Consider the following 17497-nt stretch of genomic DNA (forward strand, 5'->3'; position numbering starts at 1 on the left):
CAGCTTTAGGTCAGCCCTGCTATTGATCACCCTCCCTGGGGTGAGCACAGAGGGTGGCCCCCGCCACTGAACACACAGGCCTGGCCTCCCTGCCGCTCCCCAGCGGCCCTCTCACCTATGAATGTGGCTCAGGGCACCTTCAAAGGCAGGTGCACAGAGCTTGGCACTTAGCAGGTGCTCAATAAATCTCAGGATAAGTCGAGATTAGAGACAGGCAGGAACCTTGTAAAACAAAGACATACCCTGTTCAGGCTCCTTGGTGCCCAGCTTTTGTGCCCGTGAAGGACGAGGTTGATGGGGAGAAGTGAGCCTCTGAGGAGAGGATTTCTCTCCTGACTGTGGCCAAAGGAGGCATTTCTTTCTCTTCTTGGCCTTGCAGGAAATAGTGGTGGGGATGAGAGGAGCAGAAAGAAAGGGCCAGGCCTTCTATTATTTTGTTTTTCAGATCGAGAGTCTGTTAATAGCAATTTATGACGACCAGGTCTGCAGCCAAGCACATTCTGTTCTCCACTGTTGGGGGGAGACTCGCAGGGCCATGGCAAGAGGCTGGACGGGAAAGACAACCAGGTCAACACTTTTATGATCGACCGTTCGGTGCTTGTACCAGGGGCAGCTTTAGCACGGGGCCAGCTTGAGCCCAGTCCTGTGTGGGGATGGCATGGCCTCCCCGTGTGAACCCAAATGGCTTCAGTAAGTGGGGTGAGCTCCCCTCCCACATCATGCTCACTGAGGCTTGGGCTGCAGATTGCTTTCTGTGAAATGGGGTCAGGGCAGTGACTCTCAGAGCAGAGTCACTGTAGAGTTTCTCAAGACGGCAGGGCCTGGGAAGAACCCTACAGAGAAAAGGAGAGCAGCTGTGTGGGAGAAGACCCCAGAAGAGGGGGAGTGGGCAAGATGACCACCCTTGTGGAAAGAATGGTGCACAAGCAAAACAACCCCCTCTCTGCAAAAGAGCTGAGCTGGTGGAATTTAGCTCGGCGGCTGTGAGATCGGGGCAGTAGATAGAGCTCTGCGGGCACCTGGGCTCCGTGTGTGCAGGTTGTTGTGTGGGGTCCTGGAAGACAGTGGAGAGGACAGGCGCAGCCCCCGTGGCGCCCCCTCCACCAGGCTGGCCTCTACGCTTCCCTGGGCTCATCACCAGTCCCCATTCCTGGAAGCAAGCCCCCTTCCTCCATCCACTCCTCCTGTAAGTTGGTTTCATTCTTCCCTTGATTTCCCCTCATCCCCCTCCCAACTGTTTGGCTTTGACTGGAAGTAGCTACATTAGCCATTCTTCAAGGGGTCAGCGTCCCCCAGGGGGCCAAGGTGCCAAAGGGCAGAGAACTTTGGTCGGTGGAGGGCTTCTCAGGGTTAGGGGCGGTGGTGCCTGATCCCCGGGCCTCTGCTTCATGGCTGGGGGGAGCCCATGCTGCTTCAGGGAGAGCAAACCACTCAAGTGTCTGTTTCTCGCATCCCAACTATGTCCCCAGGCTTGGTGCCGTTGGACGGTTGTTGAAGGGCAGACTCGCTGGAAGGATAAGAAGCTTTTGTGGGACTCTGGAAAGAGCCAGGGCAGAGAATGTAATGCGTTGGGTAGTGGGGGAGAGGGATGTTGGGCAGTGAGAGAATGGGCCTGGTTTCCAGCTGTGAGGATTGGACTATTATCTTATTATTATCCTCACACAGCTGACAGCCACTCAGCCCTGAGACGGGTTCCTTGTCCTCTGTTCTGTGGGTTGACATCCTCTTGCCCGGCCAGCTCAAGGCTCTTGCCAGGAGTTCATGAAAGGATGAGCTCTGAGATTTGATCTGGCATGGATAAGTTCATTAGGTGTGTACGGAGCATGTACTCTGGGCCCAGCACCAGACTCGGGGCTCCATTAGCAACCCCTGTGTCTTGCTAAGACAAATACTAGTAGGGCTCCTCTGTGCCAGGTGCTGTAAGGAACAACGGGGACTAAGCTACCAGCCGAGAGGCTAAGGAGCCCTGCTGCGGTAGAAAGGGGGGCGGGGGGCGTTAGCTTATAGTTCAGTTAGGAAGAGACCTCCAAGGTCAGAGGGAGCCTTGAATGCAGGCCAAGGAGCTAGGACTTTGTTGACAGCGAGGAACCAGAGAGTGTCTCAGAGAACTTTCAGAACGGGTGGCTCACTCATTCAGGCTGAAACTTCTCTCTCATTATTCTGCAACAAACTTCCAACAGAACCCTGTGCTTTTCCTTTCCATTCAAAGACATTTTTGCTGCCGTCAGGTTGTGCTGAACCATCTGGTAATCGGACAACTTCCCTTCCCCTGCAGGGCTGCGGCTTCCCAGGGTGTGAGGCCAAGCCTGGCAGCCTGTGGAGGGGAGGTCCCTTTTCCTGGTCTGCCCTGACCCACACTCACCCCGGCTTTGGTCCCACAGGGGCTCAAGTGAGTGAGTGTGGCCAACTTTCCTGGGATATGCCATTCCTCGATGAATGAGCAAACTTACTTTGTTCAGGATTGATCAATATTAATCTCTGGATGTCTTTTTTGAAGGCGGTGGTTTGACAAATAAGGTATTCAGGGATGAGTAAGCTCTACCAATTCCTTATTATGTGAAGGCACTGGGTGGTGGTGGTGGCGGGGAGGAGACCAGACCCTGCCCACAGGGAAGCTGTAATCTGTCTGGGGAGGTGAGACAGGATCATGGGAAATAGCTGCATTGTGGGAACAAGCCCTTTCAGCTGAGTTGGCCTGGGCACCAGGACTGCTGGAGTCATTTCTGTCTCCATGGGCTTGGTTTCGGAGGCTAGGTACAAGGTGGAGTCAGACAGATCCCAGTTTGAGTCCTGGCTCTGCTTCTTCTGAGCTGTGAGATTTCTGGCAAATACTAGAACTTTCTTAGAGCCTAGTTTTTTCACCTACAAAGTGGGAAAAGATTAATACCTACTTCCCAAGGTTAAAAGGATTCAGTGAAGTGATGTATATGTTACAGTGCTTAGTTCGGGGCCTGCAGTATAGGAGACTCCAGTGAGTTGGGAGCTGGTATTAGTATCGCGGCCACTGTGGTGGTGGCTGTTGGGGCTTGTGCTGGGGTGGGACAGTGCGGCTCTCCTGGGGCCTGTATGGATGTGGGGCAGCTCCTCCCTTGGGTCATGAGCACAACCTCTGTGGATTTGGGAAAGGGGGAGGAGCACTTCTCCAGAGTGTGGCGGGTACAGACTTTGTCGGCTATGACACCTCTCTCAGCCTCCCACTGTATTCTTCCTTCAGATTTGGCACACAAATGTGCTGTGCGACCCTGGCCAAGTTACTTAACTAATCTGTGCTTCAGCTTCCAGAACTGTAAAATGCTGCTGACAGTCGTACCTGGTACTGAGAGGATTAAATAAAAAGGGTTATATGGAAAGTGTTCAGACAGTGTCTGGCACAGGGGGTGTGTCTTATCCAGGCATTTGCTGCTGTAATTATTGCTGTGGTTATTCTGTTACAGGAGTGACCCATGCACGCAAAGAAACAAGGGAATGAGCTGCTGCCCCAAGTGTTCCAGGAGTTTGGAGCAGGGGTGGGGTGTGGGATGGAGGTGGGCCGGGGCGTGGACCCCAGTGTGTGGACCCCGCTCTGCTGGCGCTGGGGAGCAGCCCAGAAAAGGGGGTGAACTCTATCACACACTAGCTGCAGGCAGGGTGTTGCCAGGTATAGAAGAAATGATATGGCTCACAGTGCACTGCCTTTTGTCCTTTGCCCAGTGTTGTCCCTTAAACTGGTCACTAAGGGGACAGTTCTACACCAAGTAGAATGGATTTTTGCAAAACTGGTGAAATTCACGTATAAGTTGGGATCGCTTGGAAGCACGAAACCACCACATTCACCAAACCCAGCTGCTGGTGAATTTTAATAATTCATAGTAATAGACAGCCTTTAACTAACCTTTGGACTCTGGGCCCTTGGGAGCTGCCTGCAGGAACCTGGCAGGAAGTGGAGGCTGTCCCCCGGCACCCAGCTCCAAAGCCGAGAGGGCTAATTGGGTTGGGAGTGCCTGCGGGGAAGCAGCCTTTTCTCCAAGGTCCTTGTGCTGTGGTTTTGGACTTGGAGTCAGGTGGACGGACCTTCAGTGGGATTTTGCTTCCACCCCTTAGCTTCAGATGCTTCAACTATAAAGTGGGTTTTATTGCTGCCAAAAATACCTGTGAGGCGCTTAGCTTGTTGTGCTCGCTGGAAAAATGGCAGGTGCTGTCATGATCCTTCTGCTGATTTGGGCTGCAGCCTGAGGGTAGAAACCAGGGGCTTAGCAGCACTTATATTTTTGCAACATCAAAGACCTTGGAACCCCACCCCCCCAGCTTAAAATTTTATCTCTGAGAGAGGAAGTAATAATTCATCCCATGTGCAAATGGAAAAACTGAGACCTTGCAAGGTTGGGTGGTGTGTCTCAGGCCCCACAGTGAGTTACAGGCGTCCAAATCCCTTATACTTATATGGGGCTTTCTAAACCATCAAGTGTATTAAGTGCTTTGACATTTAGAAAATCACTATGCTGAGGCTCCAAGCAATCTGGTGGGGTGTATTTTTTTTTTTTTTGGTGGGGTGTATTTTGACTCCCAATTTACAGATAGGAAAACTGAGGCTCAGAGAATTAAGACTTGCCCAGGATTGCACCTTGATTTCGTGGCAGAGGTAGGGCTCAAACTCAGACCTTCTGCCTCCAAATCCAGGGCTCATTTCCACTGTGCACTCAGAATTATCACGTGGGTCTGTGTGATCCTCTCTGCAATAACTTTTCCCCTCCATACCCGTAGATCTGCTAGGTGGATAGTCATGAGCCAGGAGGGAGAGGGTTAAATTCCTTCCTAAGCGAAGGAGCTGGTTTTGAGCTGGGTGCCTCCAGTGACCCCATCATTGACCCTCACCCCCTGGGTCAGGGCGACAGGCTGTGGGGGAAGGGAAGCAGAGCAGCTTTAATGGCCCTGTGCGGGCAGAGGGAGGGCCTAGGGGAGGCAAGAGCAGGGGAGGGGACGCTCATCTCTCTTCTTCTTTGGACAAAGATGGACAGAGATGCCAGTGGCTTTTTTCAGTTTCCATAGAAAATCCCTAAGGTTCTCTTGCAGTAGAAGGCCATCAGCGTGGCCTGAACTCTTAATCAGGCCATGGAGCACAGGCAGCTCTTAGATACTGGAAACGCTGGGATGTGTTCTTGGGTAAGTGGGAACTGGGATAGTTTTTACTGGTAAAGGTACCAGTAATAGAAAACGGAAATATCAAATGAACCTTAGGGGAGGATGGGACTTTGGTCCCAGCCTGTCATTCACTGAAGAGGAAAAGGATGATTCGAGTGGCCCACAGAAACCAGCACCTGTGCAATAAGTGGATGACTCTGCAAACTGGGAAGGCTGCTCCTTTCCCTCCTTCTCTCCCCAGGTGGCCCCACCCCAGTCACCCCCTCTGTTAGCTCAGACCTTCTTCTTCTTTTTTTTTTTTTTTTTGCGGTACGCGGGCCTCTCACTGCTGTGGCCTCTCCCGTTGCGGAGCACAGGCTCTGGACGCGCAGGCTCAGCGGCCATGGCTCACTGGGCCCAGCCGCTCCGCGGCATGTGGGATCTTCCCGGACCGGGGCACAAAACCGCGTCCCCTGCATCGGCAGGCGGACTCTCAACCACTGCGCCACCAGGGAAGCCCCAGACCTTCTTCTTTAGACTATTTGTTTGGATTATTGTCCCTCTGTCCTCCCCAAATGGACCTCAAGGAGGTCCAGAGCTATAGAGTAACTGCCCGGGGTTGTTCAGCAAGTCGGGAGTGGGGAGGTGGGGAGAGAGCTGTTCTGGAAACCAGGCGTCAGCCCGGTGCTTTCCTTGAAATTGCCACCCTAAGAAGGACAATTGAGGCAAAGATTTCCGGGAAAGCCAAGGAACTGACTTAGAGGAAGTGAGCGAAGTCTCTTCCTCTATCCGCATCTTCCTGCCCCCAGATCCCTTTCCCTCCCTGCTGAGGAATCCTGAATACACCTGTCTCTGCATGGCAGGTAAAAGCCTTTCATTGTTCCTAGAGGTGAGGGAGGCACCGAAAGGAAGGCCTAGCTGGTGGGGCGGGTCTGGCACTGTCTGGCTCTGGCCTTTTTAGACACTTCAATTAGTTACGTTAATTATGGCTTTGTGAGCAAGGGGTTCTCTAAAGGCAGCCAGTCTCCAGCCTGTGCGCTCCCTGACCCCCGGCCGGACATGAGTCCCCAGCCTGTGAGTCTGTGTTATGCTCTCACCTCTGCCTGTCTGCAAGATTAAAGGTGCCATGAAGGTGTAAATTATTAACAGTTTCATGTTCTCCATCTTTTTTTTTGTGGTAGCCTATACGATAATGAAATTTACCATTTTAATCATTTTTAATTGTACAGTTTGGAGGCATTAAGTACATTTACATTGTGCAACTGTCACTACTGTCCATCTCCAGAAGTTTGTGTCATCCCAAACTAAAACTCTGTATCCATTAAACAATAACTCCCCCTTTGCGCCTCTCCCCAGCCCCTAGTAACCTCTATTTTACTTTGTCTCTATAAATTTAACTGTTAAGTACCTCGTATAAGCAGAATCAAGAAATATTAGTCTTTTGATTATTTCACTTAGGCTTACTTCACTTAGCGTAATGCTTTCAAGGTTCATCCATATTGTAGCATGTGCCAGAATTTGCTTCCTCCTTTGTTAAGGCTGATAATATCCCGTTGTATATGTTTACCACATTTTATTTTATCCATTCATTCCTCCACAGGCACTTGGGTTGTTTCCACCTTTTGGCTATTGTGAATAATGCTGTATGAGCACAGGTGTGCAACATCCTTCAAGGCCCTGCTTCCCCTCCTTTGGGTAACACCCAGAAGGGGAATTGCTGGATCATATGGTTATTCTATGTTTCAGTTTTTGAGAAACCACCATATTGTTTTCCACAGCAGCTGTATCGTTTCGCATTCCCACCAGCAATTGTCTGCATCCTTGGCAATACTTCTTTTTGCTTTTTCTTTTCTTAAAAACAATACCATCATAATGGGTGTGAAGTGGCATCTCATTGTGGTTCTCCAACTTTTTATGGGGAAGTCAGGCCCCGAGAAATGTTGAGACGTGTCCTCCCCATTGCAGAAGCAGTCAGGCCCTGGGCCCACGCTTCCGGGCCTCTGTCACAGCCTCCATATTCCATCCTGTACTCCTTTTGCTACATACTTGTCCCATCAAGAGGAGGCAGGTGAGGGGAGGGGGTATAAATTAGGAGTTCGGATTAACATATACACACTACAAAATATAAAATAGATAACCAACAAGGACCTACTGTATAGCACAGAGAACTATACTCAATATTTTGTAATAACCTATAAGGGAATATATATATGTATAACTGAATCACTTTGCTATACACCCGAAACTAACACAACATTGTAAATCAACTATACTTCGATTAAAAATTTAAAAATTAAAAAAAAAAAAAGAGGCAGGTGAGGTCCTTCTGCTACCTTGCTCTGTCTGCTGTTTGTCAGGGCCCTTTCCTTCCCGTCTGTCATGGGAGCAGAATGGCCCTGGCCCACCAGAAGTACCTGGAGGGTAGATGACCTTGTGGGTGAAGAGGAGGTTTCAGTAGTATGAGATTTAAAGAGTTGGATTGTTTTAACTATGGGCATTGGATAAAGTAAATTATGGTACAGCCACTGAAGAGATGGGCAACCATTACAAATGACTTCATGAAGAATTTTCCTTTCTTTCTTTTTTTTCTTTTTCTTGGCTGTGCGGCTTGTGGGATTTTAGTTCCCTGACCAGGGATCCAACCTGGGCCCTCGGCAGTGAGAGCGAGGAGTCCTGACCACTGGACCGCCAGGGAATTCCCTAAAGAATTTTAAATAATTTCCATTTTTTAGTAACATGAAAACTTCCCCTGATATACTATTAAGTGTGTGTGTGTGGGGGGGTATAGTACAAAAGCTTGCTTATGAGCTGAATGATGAAAAAGAAAACGACACACAGGAAAAATATTTGATGGAAAGAGGCCAAATTGTTATCAGTTGCCACCTCTGGATTAATGGGAAGTGACTTTAATTTCTTTTTGTCTTCTTTATGTTATTCTAAATTTGCAGATTTTCTACAATGAGTACACATTCCTTTTAGAGTCAGAAAAAAACTGATAAAATAAGATGACTGCAACAATAGTTAGGAACATATGTTGGGGGCGTCTGTGAAGTGCACAGCTCTGCTCACTGCTGTTGGTGAGAAGCTAAGGGAGAGGGAGCGGAGGTGTTGGGGTAGAGGCCAAGGAAGGATGGCCAGGAAACAAAGAAGAGGTGATAGCTTAGGGAGCTCAGGGACTGAGGCAGCCCTGCGCCCTCCAGTGCTGCCCTGAACTCACTTGGAGGATGCTATGTTAGGACCCTGGCTTTGAGTCATTTGATGTCTGCATGTGGCGTTTGCCTTTGACTTTTCTAACATCAACTGAGCCAGGACCTGCTTGGGTCCCTTGACCCCGCATCATGAGAGCAGCAGACGGCCAGCAGAGGTTGGGGTTGAGGGCCTGGTGATTCAGGCTCCAGGTGATGATTTTCCATGGCTCTTGGGACCTCAAACAAGTGGAAGAGAAGCCAGTGTAATCCAGTGCTTGAAAGATGGGACTCGACAGCCAGTCTCTGGGTCAGTGTCCTGCTCACTCTACTCACTGGCAGTAGCTTAGCCTCCTTAAGCCTTTGTGTCCTCATCGGTAAAACAGATAACAGTAACTATTTCACAGGGCTGGGGCAAGTATTAAAAGAGCTAATGCCTGTCCGTACCCTTAGCTTATTGTGTGCCTGATTCCTGATGTCTGGTTGAGAGGTGGATTCTGACGCTAGACGGCCCGGGCTCAGATCACCTCTGCGCCTCAGTTTCTCCATCTGTAAAATGGAGATCATAATATCATCTACCTCAGATGGTTATGGTGAAGATCGATTAAAGTGATTCAAACAGTGCTCAGAAAATGTTAGCTATGATCAGAGGGGTACACACCAGAGTGGCAACCGGTAGTGTGTGTCTGGCATCTGCCAACTCATCTGATTGTCCCAAGAGTCCTATCTCACTGGTTAGTGCCCGTCATTCAGTTGTTAAATACTTTGAATGTCACCATTGTTATTTTATTATTATTACCATTGGGGGCTCCAGATGTCAAGGTCCCTCCCAGAATCATACCATACCCCACCCCTTCGCCAGATCTAGCTCTTTTCTGCCTCAGTTTCCAAAGGGTGCTGGTGCTGGAAGTTGGAGTCCCAGGCAGACTAGGGTGCAGGCTGGCTGCTTTGGGGATTGTTTGATGAGCATTTTAGATGAAATCAAAGACTATGAAACGGTTCTCCTCCCCTTGCTCCCCTGCCCTTTCGAAAAGGAGCCAAAGCCAAGAAAAAACAACCACTCATAAATAAAGGGGACCATGAAAATAACAAAAAGAAAGAAGAAATCTTTTGTGGCAGGCTTGTGTGCCGATGTGGTAGATAATGGGAGAGGAAACATGGACTTTGCAGAGAAACAGAACGGAACACTTTGTTCACTGGAAGAATGAATGCTGCTTGAGTAAGAGCTGCTCAACTGGGCTTTCCCATGAGTGAGCTTGTCTTGGGGGAGATGGTGGTGATTAGGTTTTCGTAAGGCACAGGTGGCATCCCGCGCAGAAACCCTGGGTTGGGGGAAGGGGAGGCTATGGGGGAAGCAGCAGACCTGAGCAGGGTGCCCTAAGGTGAGGCTAATGCGTCCCAGTTCAGGCCACGGGCCCCGCCCGGTTCAACCCATGGGCCTCGGCCATGATGACTGCGGTGCTGCCAGCCACCTCGTTCCTCCATTGTCTGCCCAAGCTGGGGAGCTGGATGCTCAAACCCCTCTGGAAGCCCCCAGACCTCCCCTCAAGGTGTATCTTTTATGGAACCTTAGGGAGGTACATCCCAGGGAGGAGAAGATGAGGCCAAGTGTATTTGCTGATTAACTGCGTGCTGAACTTCTGGGTCAAGACCGTGTCCTGTCAGCACTTGCCTGGTGGCCTTTCTTGGTGACTGGCATCTATTGACTCCTCTTTCTTGTACCACTTACCCATCTTGATCGCTGCCCCATTTCCCCTGCCCCTGCAGTGGCTGGCTGAGGCAGGAAGAGGGAGAAGTAGGGAAGGAACCAGATACTTTTCCTGAGCCCTCAGGGACCTGAGGATGTGGTGTGAAGGTGCCCACTTTGAGAAGGGGCTGTGGGCTCGCAGATGTGTGGAGGCTGGTATTTGAAATACCTTTAAGAAGGACCTTCACAACGTTCACTGGCTTGGGGCAGAGTGCTCTGGCCGGCAGAAGTTCCCTGGAAGCACAATCATTCATTCATTCAATCATGATAACAACACTCTAAGTGCCAGTCTGCTTTGTGCCAGGCATTGCACTAGTATTTTTTTTTTTTTTTGTGGTACGCGGGCCTCTCACTGTTGTGGCCTTTCCCGTTGCGGAGCACAGGCTCCGGACGCGCAGGCTCAGCGGCCATGGCTCATGGGCCCAGCCACTGCGCGGCATGTGGGATCTTCCCAGACTGGGGCACGAACCCGTGTCCCCTGCATCAGCAGGCGGACTCTCAACCACTGCGCCACCAGGGAAGCCCTAGTATTTTATATACAATAGTTATTAACTCTCCAACAACCACGAGAAGTAGCTATTGTTGGTCCCCTTTGCAGATAAAGAATCTGAGGTGTGTAGAGGTTAAGTCTCAAGTATTCACTGGGCTCCCTCTTGGAGCAGCGAGGAACTGGCTGACTCTCCACCTCTCAGCCGTCACCCCCAGCTCCAGATTACAATGGTTATGCCGGTTACAGCTGTTTAGCACGGCTGTGTTCAGGCACTGGCCTTTGCCTGTTATGTTGTTTACTCCTCACAACCACACTAGTGGGTATATATTACTGATCACATTTATAAAGAAAGTAGTAGGTTTGGAGAGTTGAATAAGTCGGCCTGTCCATGCCACTAGTTAGAGGGCTGCTGGGGTTTGAACTGACTGTGCCTGTCTCCAGAGCCTCCGTGTCACCATAGACCCTGAGAGCCTACCTAGTCCACGTGGCTTGGACTTGTCACCAAGCAGAAGCCAAATGCTGCTCGGCCCACACCAGCCCCAACAAAAGGGATGTCTGCAAAGATGAGACTTTGTTCAGCCTGGTGTTCACAGGCCACTCCCACTTGTCCTTTTCCCCCTCTGCAGTCATTCTTCTAGTCTCCACCCTCCTGTCCCCTCCTGGGGTTGGCAGGGGATGGCAGGGGTTAATGGAACAACACTTTACCCTCGAGCTCCGGCTCTGGAGGAGATGAGGGAGCTTGTGAGGGTCTGCAGAACTTCAGTGCCATCGGGAAGGGAAGGCACGGGGGGTTGGTCAGGTAGGCCGTGGCACTGAGGATGTGGGTTTCCTGGGCAAATTCAGGTCCTTTCAGCCTGTCTGCACTAAGCGTGGCCTGGGTGTCTGGCTCAGTGTAGGCACCGGCCAGGGGAGATTTCAGGGTGGTTGGGGACACCGACAGAACACGCAGACAACCTAAGCAGGGTAGTGAAACAGCGCCAAAGAGAGGGGGACCTACAGGGGACAGGTGGAGATGGAAGAAGATGACACTCCCAGTTGTCCTTTGGGTGTGGGTCTTCTGCGTGTTTGGCATGCAGGGGTGGGGGAGGCTTCCCCAAAAGGTGAATGAGAGGGTTCAGTGAGCAAACATTTTTTTTTGTTTTTTACAAACATCACATTCAGTCTTCTCAATAATTCTACGAAATAGTTATTATTTGTTCCATTTTAGTGATGGAGAAACTGAAACTTGCCCATAGTCACACAGTAGTATATGGTGGAGCCAGGCTTCAAACACAGGTCTGGGTGACAATAAAACCCAGTTCTTCTAGCCGTATCAGGATGACTCCCAGCAATGCCAGAGGGTCACACACACCTGCCAGCCTCTGGAAAGCCAGGGACATTCAGGGATAGGTGTCTCACTCTGGGTGCTCTGGGGGTAGGGAGGGAAAGACAGCCTCCTTGCTTTAGGTGTCTCTTCGTCTCTCCTTCCCTGAACATATATTCTGTACCAGATTCTCTAAGCTTGTGATTACCTTCTAATCACAAAGTAGGTATTGGAATTTCCATTTTACAATGAAGAAGCTAAGGTTTTCAGAGGTTGAATCTTTCCCCCAAGTTTCCAAAGTGGCCTTGGTTTCTTTCGATTAATTCTTCCTTGGCCATGACTCAAGTCAAAAACAACTAGAATCCTGTAAGCAGCAAAGGCAGTGGCAGATCTATCTTTGCTAGACCGGATCCTGTTATCTGGGGTAGAGGAAGAGCAGCCAGGGCACCAGCCGACAGATGAAAAGACATGGGTTTGGGCATCAGTGAGGCCTGAGTTCAGATGGCTCCACCGGGCCTTGGTTGGGTGGGAAAAATGAGTGGCGAGCTCCTCACCCAGTGCTCTCAGCCACGTGGGTGTTCTGTCACTGCATGCTCTTTGTCGTCCTTTCCCTTTGGTTAATGTTCAGGGCTGTCCCAGAAGGGAGGCCTCTGACAAGGCCAGTCGGCCTCGGCTGCACCACTTCTGCTGTGTGCCTGCTCTGGGCTGGGCACTGCTCGTGTAAAAGGCCAGACACTCCCGAATCCAGGACGTAGGCTTGGACCTGGCCACTGGGAGGTAAGGCCAGGACTGTGGCTGCTTCCTAGCATTGTGGGTGGGCTGCTGATGGGGCTTGGGAGGGGCTGGAGACAGCATCGGGTGCAGGCAGGAGGGCCCCCAGAGAAGGGAATCCTGGAGACACAGTTTACCTCCTAAATTTCACCCAGGCCCGTGGGGCAGGCACTCATCCTGTTGGGAACCTCAGCAGTCCTTCCACGCTGCCCTCTCTGTCTCTTCCTGGACTCTCCAGGAAGAGAAGACTCAGATGGGGCTGTGAATGGGAACGGCACGGCTAGTTTCTCCTCGGCTTCTTCAGCACTTCGTGCCTTGGGCTGTCAGCTCAGTCTTGGGGGCTACCAAGGCTCTGTCTGGAGCTGGGCTTCTGGGCCAGAGGTGCGGGGGAGGCTGCCTTCTCCTGCTGACTGGGAGGACAGGAGCTCTTTGGGGGTTCAGCAAGCCTCAGTCTGGCTGGTCGTAGCCACTTGATCAGCCCAGAAACAGCCCAGGAACGGGGGGTGTTGGCTGTGGCCTCCGCCTGAGCAGGGCTAGACCAGGCTGGGCCACACCATGGATCTGATACCCCAAGGGCCCACAGAGGCCGGAGAGGGTGAGGGGGCCTCTCAGGAAAGCTTTGTTCCAAGCGTGCAGCCAGCCCAGCTCTCAGCTCTGAGTAAACAGCAGAGATAGGATCGGGCGTAGCCAGGAAGGGTGGCAGGGTGCGGCCTGGGAGAAGAATGGCAGGATGTGGCACCGGGGCACTGTTCTGGGCACCCACGCCTCAGGCTATTGTTAGGGCTGCCTGAGGCTCTCAGCTCTCTGGGGCTTTGAAAGGAAGTGACATTCCCCTGGGACTCAGGCCCTGCCCTTCTCTGCCACATGGTTCTCTCCCTGGCAGTGCCCCTCGGCACCACCTGCTCAGGGTCAGCTTGGGAGTGGGAGTCTCAGTAGAGAGGTTAGGTGTGTGCCTGGTGGAGAAGTGTTGTCATTGGCTCTCCTGGGAGGGTCTGCCTGTCTGTTCAGACTGTCTTCCTGTACCCCTGGGTCTGAGTCACCTGTCATGCTCCGATGACTAGAATTTATCTCTATCTTTATCTGTATCTAGATATTTATGGGGGGGAAGGGCTGTCGTTGTGGAGGGAGAAAGGTCTGAGAGTAAGAAGCCCTTTGATTCCAGTCCAGCTGGGTTGTTGTTGGCTGATTGGAAGAGGAAGTGGCTGGTGATTTGTCTGGGGGAGAAAGGGGCTTGGTGTGTGTGCGCCTGGGGTGGGTGGGGGTCAGAGGAGCTGGGAGAGGGTTGGTTGTGGGGAGGAGAAAAAGGAGATCAGCACCTGTAGTCTGCTTTGTCCCATAAGAACCGTGCTTTGAGCCATTGGCCCTCTGTGGAGGGCAGGCATCTCTCTATGCCTCGTCCTAGGCACTGGATTTGGGGGCCCAGGGCCTCAAAGCCATCAGCTCAGAGACTCAAGACGCTGCGGCATCCAGGTTGAGGCTGGCCAGAGCCCTCTCTCCCTAGGGGCCTTCACCTCCTACAGATGCTCAGGTGAGGTAAGGCCAAGGAGAAGAAGACAGCAGAGGGTCTATGGGTTAGGTTCCCCGGATGGCAGGGAAGGCAGAGCAGGAATACTGTTCCATGTCCCAGCTGGTTGAAGGTCTTCTGACTCTGTATTCCTGAAACAGTACTGCCCAAACAAGCCACATGAACTTGACCTCTCTGGGCCTCAGTTTTCCCATTTATAAAATATGAGTAAGGCTGGGTGAGAGGGAGGAGATTGGGTACATGGGAGCACTTCCACCCGAGTGAGAGTCCCACTGGAGAGTCCTGTGGGCTTGTGGCCTCTGACCAGGACCTGGGTGGGAACTGGTGGAGCCCAGTAATTCACATCTCCTGTGTACTAAAAGAGTCTTTGACTTCTGGGCGTCTGGGGAGAGGGGAGGATGTGGCTGCTGACCTTAAAACCTCCTGAAAAACCATGTGTATGATTGAAGCATGGAGCATGCTTTGTAGGGAAAGGGTAATAAGGGAATTTTTTTTTAAGTCTCTGGAAGAGACTTAAGGGAAGACTCCAACAGGGTCTTTAAATTCAAAAGGTGGTGTGGAAAATGTTTCTTACCTGTCCCAAGGTAGGAACAAAAGGAAATGGACTTGCTTTGCTACTGGGAGATTTGGGTCACTCATAGGAAGAACTTAGATGCAAGGAAGATGCAGCTGAGGATAACTGGGTGTGGGAGGTGGAGATGTGGGAAATAAACCACAGAGAGCAACATCTATCTAATAATGATGGTAATAATAGCTGTCACTTACTATGCATTCAGGTCTGCCTTGTGCTGAGCTGCTGAACTGTATTAAATTCTCTGAGTGTTGTACAAGGATTTATTGAGCACCTGTATGTTCCAGGCACTGTGCTAGACTCTGGGGCTACAATGAAGAGCAAAGACAAGGACCTTTCCACAGTGTGAGGTTGGATGGGTTCTCAGGCTACAGGGCGAGTCAGAAATAAAACATGTGAAGGTATCATTACCAACTGTGAAAAGTACTTTGAAGGCCAAGATTCAGGGTGCCAAGAGAATGTAAAACAGTCACATCTCATAGGGTCTGGAGTGTTAAATGGAAGGCTCATCCCTTCATACAGGTTTTTTTTTTGTTTTGTTTTTTTTGCGGTACGCGGGCCTCTCACTGTTGCGGCCTCTCCCGTTGCGGAGCACAGGCTCCGGACGCGCAGGCTCAGCGGCCATGGCTCACGGGCCCAGCCGCTCCACTGCTTGTGGGACCTTACTGGACCAGGGCACGAACCCGCATCCCCTGCATCGGCAGGCGGACTCTCAACCACTGCGCCACCAGGGAAGCCCCATACAGGGGGTTTTTATTCCCATTTCACTGAGGAGGAAACTGGGGTTTAGAGAGGTTATGTCACGTGGCCACCGTTGCACAGCAATTAAGTAATCAGAGTTGGGATTCAAATGGACTCAGGTCTATCTGACCCCAGAGACTTTTCTCTCAACCACCTGGCTCTAGGAGCATCCTGGGCTATATGACAACTTAGTGGGTGCTCACCCTGTATCATTAAATGTTCATGGACACCTGTGACGTGGATTATTACACCCATTATGTGGATTAGGAGATGGAGGCTCAGAGTTAACTTCCCAAGGTCACACAAGTCAGCTGGTGGCAAAGCATGGATTTGAATCCAGACTGTTGAACCCAAAAGCCTGCATGCACTCTGCATCAAGCCTGGGCTGTTGCTTCTCCATAAACCAGTGGGTCCAGAGAGGGGACCAAGGGAGAGCCAGTGCCAGTGCCTGAAGTAGAGCCAGGCGCCTGTGGGAATGAAGGGCCCTTGTCTGGGCTGCTAGCAGGGTCTGGCAGAGTTGTCTGGTGGGTACCACGCCCTGGTGAACAGACTGACACCTCCACGCTACCTTGGCTGGTCACCAGGAGCCGTTTTCTTTGTTACCAGGTGCTGTGCCAGAAGCCAGGGTGAGCGGTTGGGAGCTCCAGGAGGTAGGCTTCCCAAATAAAGATAATCCCAGTACCCAGGTGGAAGTACTCTTGGGGGTTAAGTGTGGGTAGAAAAGGCCATCAAGCTCAAGGGGAGGAGATGTCTTAGTGCAGCACTGCTACAACAGAAATATAATGTGAGCCACTTATATAATTTTTTTAAAGACTTTCTTTTAATGTGGACCAGTTTTAAAACCTTTATTGAATTTGTTGCAATATTGCTTCCGTTTTATGTTTTGGTTTTTTTGGCCACAAGGCATGTGGGATCTTAGCTCCCCAACCAGGGATTGAACCCGCACCCCCTGCACTGGAAGGCAGTCTTTAACCACTGGACTGCCAGGGAAGTCCTCACATATATACTTTTAATGTTTTCTCGTAGCTACAATAAGAAGTGCAAAAAGAAACAGGTGAAACGAATTTTAACAATGTATCTATTTAACCCAACAGTATCCAAAGTGTAATTTCAACGTGTAATCAACAACCAGTTATTAATGAGCTGTTTTACATTCTGTTTTTGTACTAACCCTTCCAAAGTAGGGATGTAGTTTGTACTTAGCACGTTTGCATTGGGACCGGCCGTGGTACAGGTGCTCAGCAGCCGCGTGGCAAGTGGCCACGGTCCTGAGCATTGCGGTCCTGGAGTTCATTAGGGCAGATCATCGTCTCCTCTGCCTCCGCCTTCAGCTGGGGGCATGCACAGCGGGTCCGCAGCTCTGGGTGGGCGGCTGGCGCTGGGGGCCCAGCCCGGTGTCCGACGCTCCCTTAACTGTGCGCCCTGCGGCTGCCTCCGGGGTCTCTGGGCTGCAGTGGGAAGAAAGGCTTTGAGGTAGGCGCTGGAAGGCCATGAAGTTGGGACCGCCGGGAGGAGAAAGCCCTCAGGACCCCAGTCCCGAGCGAGGAGGCCACCCGGCGGCTTGGCGGGCGCAGTGGCTTGGTGGGTGTGGGCCCGCGGCGCGGAGGCGGCCGGGGATCAGAAGCCCACAGGCCCGCATTGTTCGCCTGTCACACTTCCTTTGGCTTTATTGCCTTTGTCCAACACCCTATTGTCTGGTTTCCTTTTGTCCCCATTTCAGCGCTGCTGTCTTTTATTTTCCAGCCAGCCTGGTTGTTTTCATTTCTTTTGTCTGAAGTTCCTGAGAGGAAGGTTTTATTTTCAGCGGTTTGATTAATTCACAGCTTGAGCCCCGGGTTTGTTTGTTATGTAATTGCTGCCCTCAGCTTCAGGATAATACCACTCCCCGACTTCCCCTCCCCCACGCCCAGCCCCCCTGCTCGGGGCCTGGCTCTGCGCCCCTCCCTGTGCCCGGATGGGCCGAGCGCCTGCTTCCTGGCCGCTCTCCGGGTCCCTGGGTGGTGGGAGGGGACCCAGAGCTGCACCCTAAAGCCTCAGGGTGAGCTGGGCTGGGGTGTCTTCTCCTGG

The 17497-nt window shown here is 51.4% G+C and overlaps 1 protein-coding gene across 5 annotated transcripts in view; it reads left to right on the forward strand.

The window, feature by feature from the left end:
• Positions 1-383: 383 nt before the first annotated feature.
• Positions 384-17497, forward strand: part of SOX13 (SRY-box transcription factor 13) — a 30750-nt gene continuing 13636 nt past the window's right edge. The window contains exon 1 of one of the 5 annotated variants that reach the window (XR_012330629.1): positions 384-567. Coding sequence is in view for 2 of the 5 variants with exons in the window: in XM_073802002.1 (XP_073658103.1) it covers positions 536-567 (32 nt within the window). In the remaining 3 variants the exon portion in view is untranslated. The remainder of the gene's footprint in view (positions 568-17497) is intronic. The other 4 variants (XM_073802002.1, XM_073802005.1, XM_073802008.1 and 1 more) reach the window with 4 other exon arrangements.

This window comes from Tursiops truncatus, chromosome 1 (assembly GCF_011762595.2).
Source record: "Tursiops truncatus isolate mTurTru1 chromosome 1, mTurTru1.mat.Y, whole genome shotgun sequence".
NCBI lineage: Eukaryota > Metazoa > Chordata > Mammalia > Artiodactyla > Delphinidae > Tursiops > Tursiops truncatus.